The 9,563-nt window shown below is 40.4% G+C and overlaps 1 protein-coding gene across 1 annotated transcript; it reads left to right on the top strand.

Annotated features, from left to right (window-relative positions):
• The first annotated feature begins 2,289 nt into the window (after window positions 1–2,289).
• ODC1 (ornithine decarboxylase 1) lies at window positions 2,290–9,252 on the top strand. Its single transcript, XM_010287458.1, has 10 exons — window positions 2,290–2,438; window positions 2,608–2,781; window positions 2,950–3,122; window positions 3,410–3,544; window positions 3,692–3,773; window positions 4,105–4,188; window positions 5,468–5,630; window positions 5,716–5,828; window positions 6,104–6,318; window positions 8,776–9,252. Exons 1-10 carry the CDS (start codon window positions 2,337–2,339, stop codon window positions 8,915–8,917), a joined length of 1,383 nt encoding a protein of 460 aa, XP_010285760.1. The 5' UTR covers window positions 2,290–2,336; the 3' UTR covers window positions 8,918–9,252.
• Window positions 9,253–9,563: the final 311 nt, after the last annotated feature.

The following is a 9,563-nucleotide window of genomic DNA, read 5'->3' on the forward strand; positions in this document are numbered from 1 at the left end:
GGAGGCCGGAGCCTTCAGCGCCCCGGGGCCGGGCCAGGTGCCCGGCTGAGCCTCCGGAGGGACCGCATGGATTGACGGGGTAAAAAGGCCGGTAGTGAGACGAATGCAGCGATCCGCTTCCCTCCTGGTAGCAGCCAGCAGCGATCCGCTGAACTCCAGTGTCAGGAGTGCCTCGGGCAGCCTTGCTAGACGCGGCTTTGGCATTTGAGTACAGAGCCCGCAGGCATGAGTCAGCTGTGTCTAAATACAGCTGCTGAATAAGGGAATGTTCTGGAGAACAACTTCTAAATGAGCACAAATTGCCTTTCTTCTGGGAAGCTGCGGACACTTTTCGCGCAGTCCAAATAGAACTATACACTGGGAGGCTACAATTTGCATCCACGTGGTCATGTGGTGTCTCTGTTCGGTGTAATTACACTGTAGTTAAAATTGTGCAATAAGGTGGGGATGGAAAGCTTGCAAGACTTCTTAACAAAGTCTGCTGCGACCAGTAAAAGTGTTTCCCCTTTTAGAGGTTAATAGGGAAAGTGCTTTTCATGCAGCTCTGTGCAGAGGGGTGGTTAACCTAAATTCTTCCTCATGGTCTTCACTTTTCTTAACCACAGCTAGAAGTCCCTGAACTGCTTTCTGCAAAGCTGTGACATAAGATGCAGCTTCTCTTTACTAAAAAACCAGCTTCCTGAGAAGTGTTTAATTTGCCATTTCTTAAAGTCCTTTCAAAGAGGCTTTTAAGAGAAGACTTTAATCCAGCTTCTGGGAGACTTAACACTGCATGTGAATGAGAGCAGGGGTAGAAGAGGCTCGGTGGATTGTTGGGGTTTATTTCATTAGAGTTAAAGCTTAGTCTGTTTGACTCTCAAATCTGGTTTGTCTCTGGTAAGTGAGAAATGATCAAAAGATGCAAAGTAGTTCTTGACTCTGTGAGTTCATCAGGTGCCATATGTTTCTGAAGGCTGAAATGAAGTTGCATAATCACTGACTTTTCAAAGTCATTCAGTGGGTGAAGTTCAATGGATTCTAGTACACAGTATATGGAATGAATGATGCAGTTTGTCTTACAGCTGTTACAGATTAACAAGGTTCTAAAACAAGTTTTTTCATACATGTTTGTAGCCAGCCTTCTTGAAAATAGAGGGAACAGTGATGTAACTAAAGATTAGTGAATAATTTAGACTTTGCATAATCTTCGTTCCAAATCTGTACGACTAGATTGAGTGTTTAAAAAAAAAGCTGAAGGAAGGAGGAGGGCTGGACCTGACTACATGAAACCGTATATTCCCTATGAGTCACTTGCAATGCTGAGGTCTTTAAAAGGTAGTGCACACTTATGCTTCAGTTAACAGCTTAATGGAGTAGACTGTCATTCTGTTTGGACTAACCAGTGAAAGGATAGCCTGTACACTTTGCCATGGACTTCATGGGTCTTAGACGGCAGAGGAATGTGCTTTTGCTCTTTAGGGACTTTATACTTGACTGGTAGATTTCGGTTAACAGTGAAGATTTGTTACGGTCTACTGTAAAATCCTGTTATAAAGTGTTAATTGGGATTGCTGTTCAGACTTTGTCTGCAGGTCACAGTTAGGAACCACTCTTTTAGTGTGTATCTGCCACTCCTGACAGCTGAGGTGTTCTTATGGGTAGAATGGGGAAGGTCTAACCACCAACACAGCAACTTCAAGGAGAGCCCTGATCTCATGGCTGGTTTATGCATAGTCTGAACTGTAGTGAGAATCCAGATATTCAACTGGCTTTGACCTAGTGAGAGTTGTTACTACTCAGAAGTCAGTAACATCCTCAGATTCTGTCTGTAGTAACATGTAAGCCCTTTTCCCAGAAACTGGAAACGATAATAGTGCTTAAGAGCTGTTAAAAAGAAGTGGTAAATATGTCGATACTGGCACTAGCCATGATGTTAATAGCTTCAATGTGGAGATGAAGAAGACAATGGAAACTTCCAGGGACTTGGACTAATAATATCTGACAGCATCTATTTGATTTTTTTCTTTTCTTTGACTAGGTTTAGTACACCATACCGTTGCTGAGCAGAGGAGAACTTGCCTTTGAGCTAACAAGACTATTTTGTGGAGTGACTCCTTGGTTCTGATTAAATCTGATTTGTCATCTATGTAAGTTCCTAATCTGTGCTGCTATTAGCGATCACTGTAGGAATCACATAATGGTAAATTGTATGACCATGATGTGATCATATAATGACTAGAAGATTTTAAGTGTAGTGAATGTAATCTGTATGAATTTAAATGAAGTAATGAATGTGTTTTTTTGTATCAACAGTTTATACTTCAGTCCTTTAACATAAACCTGAAATCTCAGAAATCATGAGTAGCTTCAGCAGTGAAGAATTTGAATTCGCTTTCCTTGACGAAGGCTTTACTGCCAAGGATATCCTTGACCAAAAAATAAATGAAGTGTCATCTTCTGTAAGTATGATAGAAAAATGACTGCATTTTGTGATGCTATGAATTTATAAACTAATGGAACAAGTTGTCTTTGCAGACCTTCTGCAAGACAACCTCCTTCTCAAATGCTGACCTCCAGGCCTATCCTGTTATCCCTTGTTTGTAACTTTAAGATGTGTATTTGCTCTAGGATGATAAAGATGCCTTCTATGTTGCTGACCTCGGGGATATTGTAAAGAAGCACATGCGATGGCATAAAGCCCTTCCTCGGGTAACCCCCTTCTATGCTGTAAAATGTAATGACAGCAAAGCTGTAGTGAAGACACTTGCTGTTCTTGGTGCAGGATTTGATTGTGCCAGTAAGGTAAGATTGTGACTGTATTCTGATCTGTGACATTAGCATATGTTCAGCTTTACAAGATGTGTTCATATGAAGTTAAGCATAACCAAGTGGTGTTGCTTTTGTTGTACTGATTAGTTTGATCATCCATCTAGAAATATCTTTTACGAGTGTAATCTGTTCTTTCTTTAGACGGAAATACAGCTGGTACAGAGCATTGGTGTACCTCCTGAGCGAATAATATATGCAAATCCCTGCAAACAAGTATCTCAAATCAAACATGCTGCCAGCAGTGGTGTACAGATGATGACATTTGATAGTGAAGTAGAACTAATGAAAGTTGCAAGGGCCCATCCAAAAGCTAAGTAAGTTATGCTAATTGTTCTGTAATTCTTGCTTGAGTTCCCAAGTTACAGAAACATCTGTTATCTAAAACTTGGTCTTCATTAGGTAAGATAGGCTGCAAAGTTATGATAAAAGAAACCTACTTTTAGCCAGTGAAACCTAATCCTGTGTAGTTTACTAGCACATTAGGAGAAGACGGGCAGACAGGAAAGCTTGTATGTTTAAGCTCAGTCTCATTCTAAAGTTGTAGCTGCCTGATAACGTCTTCTATGCTGGAACTTAAACCCTTATTTTTTCCTATTTCTAGATTAGTCTTGCGCATTACAACTGATGACTCTAAAGCAGTTTGTCGTCTGAGTGTTAAATTTGGAGCTACACTTAAGACTAGCAGGCTTCTTCTGGAGCGTGCAAAAGAACTTGACCTCGCCATCGTTGGCGTTAGGTGAGTTGATAAGATATGGTCATATTAAATTGATACTTCTTTAAATCGTCTACCTGACAATAGATGCCTTTGCATATATTGACTTGAGTTTTATATAAACCTCTTGACTAATTTACCAAGTAGCAACTGACATGTATCTCTTTGTAGTTTCCACGTTGGAAGTGGTTGTACAGACCCAGAGACTTTTGTTCAAGCCATTTCTGATGCCCGCTGTGTGTTTGATATGGGAGTAAGTCTAGTTCTTTCTCTAAAACTAAGCTCAACTGTTGTGGCAAAACTGGAGCAAGTGTAAAACTGTTACAGGGTTAAAAGCTAGCTAAGTTGCTAATTTTCATGTTGTTGCCCTTTTTTGAGGCCATGATGGCTTACTTTGAACAGTTCTGCAAAACTCACCTATGGATGTGCTAAAATCAGCAGCTCGAACTCAAGTGACTGTTACTTGAACATGACAAGTTAACTCTGTTCCATTTGTTAATGAAATTACTTCATATTGCTTTTTAAGCTAGAATGATAAACTGAGAACTGCTTTCTTAACAGTGTCGCTGTTAATCTCATTTTAGGCTGAACTTGGCTTCAGTATGTATCTGCTTGATATTGGTGGTGGTTTCCCTGGCTCTGAAGATGTCAAGCTTAAATTTGAAGAGGTATAGCTTTGCTAAGAACTTTGCAGGTTGTGGAGTCTTTTTGAATATTGATGTGGATTAAACAAAATCTTGCTTTTGTATTGGTATGCAGACACTTGTAAGTATTTGTGTGCTTGGTCAGAAATTGAATTTAGAGGAAGAAAGGGGAATTAATCTGAAGACTTAAAATTAGATGAACACATTTAGGTACATAGCTAAATGACTGCATAAACGTGCAGAGAAATTAAACTTTTAAAGCAGGTTTTAATTGTAGGCTTGATTCTTACTGGTATAGTCTGGAGTACAGTATCGGCTGGAAGTCTGTCTGTATTGGTGGTGCTCCCAAATTGGGTTCAGGACTACCTTTCCCCCCTACTGGTCTTCTGGATGACATGAGCATTGATGTAGCAAACTAGTTGATGTAGTTTAGAACTAAGTTTTAGATAATTTTTTAATTGATCAGTTCTCTAGTCTGCTTTCACACAAATAGTGCTGCTTTGAGAAGATGGAAGGTGGATAGGTATTAATAGGACTTCCACTTAGAGCAGTGCTGTCGGAACACCTGCCAGTCTAAAGTGGTCTTGAATGATATTACATATTTACACAAGGAGACAGCAAATAAGTTACATAAAGTGAGTTTGCTGCTAATGTTACCTCACTTGTAATGCCTCTTAATGAAGGCTGGCTTCTCCTAGTGTACTGTTGGCTTACATGCAGCATCAAGAGCAAATTATGTTGTTCTTGGGCTCCATGGTATAATGCAGTCATGCTGCAGTTGGAGGCAGCTTAATCACTGATATTTTCAGAACTTGGAAATAACTCTGTTCATGATGGCAACTGAATTTCAAAGGTGATGACAAAGCATTCTGTGTTCTTAAGATCCGGTGAGATGACTTTTTTGGGGATGCAGTAGGTTGGGGTATATTGCATGATTTAGCAGAACTACAAGCAAACTAGTAATACAAGTTGAATTGTGGGGACTTGTAGGACATTAATGTTGGCTTAATGACTCTAGGAGGGGTGATTTCCTTTAGATTCAAACATGAGCTGCTTGGTCACTTAAATTTTTCAGCTGCAAGTGATACCTGCTTTTGTTGCTTTGTATGAACTTAATCCAAAGCAAAACTTTGAATAGGAAAGTAAAGCAAAGGCAGTTGACAGAGATTACAACATGCAAATGGTTATTATACGTTTGACCAGTATATCATTGTGAGCATGAAAGTCTGATGTCATCTCAGACTCTAAAATAGCAGCGGAGTAACTGCTGATGTACTACTATTGGCAACTGATTCTTCCCTAGATCACAAGTGTAATCAACCCAGCGCTGGATAAATACTTTCCTTCAGATTCTGGAATAAATATTATTGCAGAGCCAGGAAGATACTATGTTGCATCAGCATTCACACTGGCAGTCAACATCATTGCAAAAAAAATTGTATTAAAGGAGCAAACAGGTTCTGATGGTATGTAAGTCTGGACCTAATCTTAATTCTAGACAAGTCTGTTTCTTTCCAAGCATTCTCTTACTGGTATCTCAACTTCTTCCAGATGAAGATGATGCAAATGACAAAACGCTTATGTACTATGTGAATGATGGAGTCTATGGATCATTCAACTGCATCTTGTATGATCATGCACATGTTAAACCAGTTCTGCAAAAGGTATGCTCATTCAGAAGTGTCACACTAGTCATATATCGTGGATGTAAGAGAATCTTTGTCACAGAGGTCAATTCTCACTCTCCCTTCAATGTTGCCAGAATTTGGCATTTGACTTACGAAGCATGCAGTGGAATTACTTCAAAGCCAAGGGTAGAGAAGGACCTGCAAGCAGCTCTTCTGCCTCTTCTCTGCGAGGTGGAATGTTACACTAATTATGCTATTTTGGAAGCTCTTTTTTGATAGTCAGACTAATTATACTCAACTCTCTTCTTTAGCGGCCTAAACCAGATGACAGCTGCTATTCTTGCAGCATATGGGGACCAACATGTGATGGCCTAGACCGTATTGTTGAGCGTTTTAACATGCCAGAGTTGCAAGTTGGTGACTGGATCCTGTTTGAAAACATGGGGGCCTACACTGTGGCAGCAGCTTCTACTTTCAATGGATTCCAGCGGCCAACAATACACTATGTGATGTCAAGACCAGCATGGTTAGTAATTGCATATCTTGATGCATCAGTGCTTTTGCTAGATGACTGTAGTGAACAGCTCGTATCAGTTGGCTTCCCCTTAACAGGGTTTTGGTGCTGTAGCTCTTGGAAAACCTCTTGTGGTGTAGAAGAAGGTAATACCTCTGAAGGTTTTTGCTGTGTGCTTAAAACAGTCCTAACACTACCAATTATCCTTTTCTGTGATGAACTCTGTCCTGGTTTCAGCTGGGATAGAATTCATTTTCTTCCTAATAGCTGGTATAGTGCTGCGTTTTGGATTTAGGATGAGAATAATGTTGATAACACACTGCTGTTTCGTTGTTGCTAAGGAGTTGTAGTGCTTATACTCAAGGGCTCTTCACCATCCTGCACTCTGCCAGTGGGGAGGTGCACAAGAAGCTGGGAGGGGGCACAGCCAGGACAGCTGACCCAAAGGGATATTCCCGACCAGATAATGGCATGCTCAGTACATAAACTGTAGTTGGTTAGGGGGTGGGAATCGCTGCTCAGGGATGGGCTATTGATCACCAGGTGTTGAGCAGTTGTTGCATGGGGCACCACTTGGTTTTGTATATTCCTTTATCAGTAATATTATTATTATTATTTTGTCTTTGTTTGCTGTCCTATTAAACTGGTTTTTATCTCCCATGAGTGTTTTTTTCCAAGTCTTGCCCCCCATCCTGCCTGGGGCAGGAGGTGAACGAGCAACTGCGTGCTGCTTAGTTGCTGGCTAGGGCTAAACCATGACAACTCACTTCCAGGCTTTTAAAGGGGTAATGTTAGGAGTCTTTTCACCTGGGTTTCTGGCTTTTCACTCTTGCATAACGTACAGAATCATTACAGATTCTTTACAGTTAGCTTCTGTGACCAGTAATTAGAGACCAGTCAATCAGTTTTAATAGTATGCTGTCTTCTAAATTGATAGACTGCAGGAGACAGGAACACTCAACAGTGCTGCTTCACAATATGATCTGTCTATTTATTTGAGAGCTGTTCCTTGGTTTAGGTTGAGCTCTGGCTCATTGCTCAGTGCAGAGTGCTAGATCTCCATGGGAAATAAAACAGGTAAGCAAAAAAAGCAGGACTGCCTCTTGAGTACAAGGATACTGTGAAACTCCACCTTAAACAGTAGTTTAAAGTAACCTGGCTGTTCTTCTGTGCAATCAGGTTAAGAGATTGCATCTTCTTTAAAAGTGGGGTTTCCTGTAGGAGGAAGCCTTTACCTCTGAAGCCTGCCTACTAAACTGACAGCATTTAGGCAGCAGTATTACCCTGAAGCATGATTAATTTTGCTATTGGGTTGCCTTCAAATTTACTGAAAATGCTTAAGTTCAGGGGAGTTCGTGCCATAAGAGGAAGCTTCCTCCATTCTTTTACTAGCCTAGCCTCTCTAAAGAAGGCTTGGATTGTTTCTTTCTTTTAGTGAAACCTCCAGTCAGTTGAAGCATTCCTCAAATCAAATGAAGCTTTTAGACTTCCCATAAGACTCCATGCTTGTGTCTTAATTGAACCAAAAATGGCTCTGCAGGAGCTTTTTCACTATAGCACTGGGTTTCTCTTAAAATGTAATACTTAGTCTGAGGCATACTGAGTTTCATTATGCAGATACAACCACCATGCAAGGCTACAGCCCTTCTTCAGTCCTACATGACCTGCATTTTCTGTTGGCAAGAAAATTGTGATATAAGCTGGCTCTTAACTTCGTCGATACATCCCCTCAGTTATGGTGCAGACCTTTCTAGCACCGGCAAAAGCTTTTTGGACTGTAATTACATATATAAAAGTATACAACTAGGTTTGTGGCTAGATAACTGGAAGTTATATAGGGACAGGATGAGTTCTAAGTAAAAGCTAGTGGTATATGGGGAGCTGTGTAGTAGTGCAACTTCTTGCCTTGCATATAGTTTAAGATAACAAAGTCCAAAAACTCAGTCAACTGAAGTTCTTCTGAGCTTGTCTTTTAGTACAACTCCTGTCTGAGTACGGAGGGAGTTACATGGTTCTCACTGGTCAACTCCCTTATATTCCTAGTCTGTCATCCCAACTTTTACTTGGTTCAAGTTACCCAGGAAGGTGAGGATGTGGGATAAGGGATAGTCAGTGACACAGGTCTGAAATTCTGAACTAATGAGCACCAAGTCATTAAATCTGTATACCATGTGGTTTACAGATGTAGCTACAGCTACATAGGCGCATCTTTGCGGCTCTAGATTCTACACAGAAATGGTGAAACCAGCGTGGTATTGGCACTTGCCTAAAAACCTAGCTAGCCACAATTGACCTGTACAGACTGTGCATTGATTTTCTTTTTTCCTTTGTCAATATTGCAGATGATGAGTAAAGAGTTCATCTTATGTTCCCTGGCAGTAAAAAAGTACTTTGCTTAGCTGCTGCCTGGCACATCATAGTGAAACACTTTTTGACTGTTGCTTTTCCCTTTCTTTTTTGTCTTTCTAGGCAACTAATGCAGCAGATCAAGGAGCAAGGGTTCCTAGCTGAAGTGGAGGAGCAGGATGTTGCTAGTCTGCCATTTTCTTGTGCCTGGGAAAGCGGAATTGAATATCCAGCGACTTGTGCTTCAGCTAGTATTAATGTATAGGTAATATTTAGTAATTAACTGCAAGGTTAGTCATTGAATTTAGGGCATTTGGGGGACCATTAACTTAATTCTTGCTAGAGTTTTTAAGTGTGTTTTTTAAGGTTTAGGTTTGGCATAAGTGCAACAAAAATGACTAGAAGATGGGTCACAATTATCTGTGTTCCTATGGAAACTATTTGAATATTGTTTTATATGGATTTTTATTCACTTTTCATGTATGCTACTAAAGACTGACCCTGAGCTGTCAAACAAGTATTTGTAGCTTGTGTATGGCAGAATGGGCTAAGCTTAGTGTTTGTGACCTACTTGTTTTAAAATAAAGTATATTGAAATAACTGCTTATGTGTTTTGTCCATCTTGTAGAAAATTAATCTGTCATGGATGGCTCTTATGGCATATATGAAGGCAGACCAGATGCTGTGAGCCCAGAGCTTATTAATGAATAACACAGTTGCCATCTCCTCCCCTACCCTTGCCCTCCTAGCTTACTGAAGTGAAGGAACTCCTTCATGGGTAGGGAAACTAAATGGTGTCTTCCTTTAATATATGATCAGAAAGTTGTATACCATGCAAATTCTTGGCATCACATTTGTCTTTCGCTGTTGGACATGGGCTCAACACACTTACATATTGCAAGTTGAATGTA

The sequence above is a fragment of the Phaethon lepturus genome, unplaced genomic scaffold (genome assembly GCF_000687285.1).
Source record: "Phaethon lepturus isolate BGI_N335 unplaced genomic scaffold, ASM68728v1 scaffold10070, whole genome shotgun sequence".
Taxonomy (NCBI): Eukaryota; Metazoa; Chordata; class Aves; order Phaethontiformes; family Phaethontidae; genus Phaethon; species Phaethon lepturus.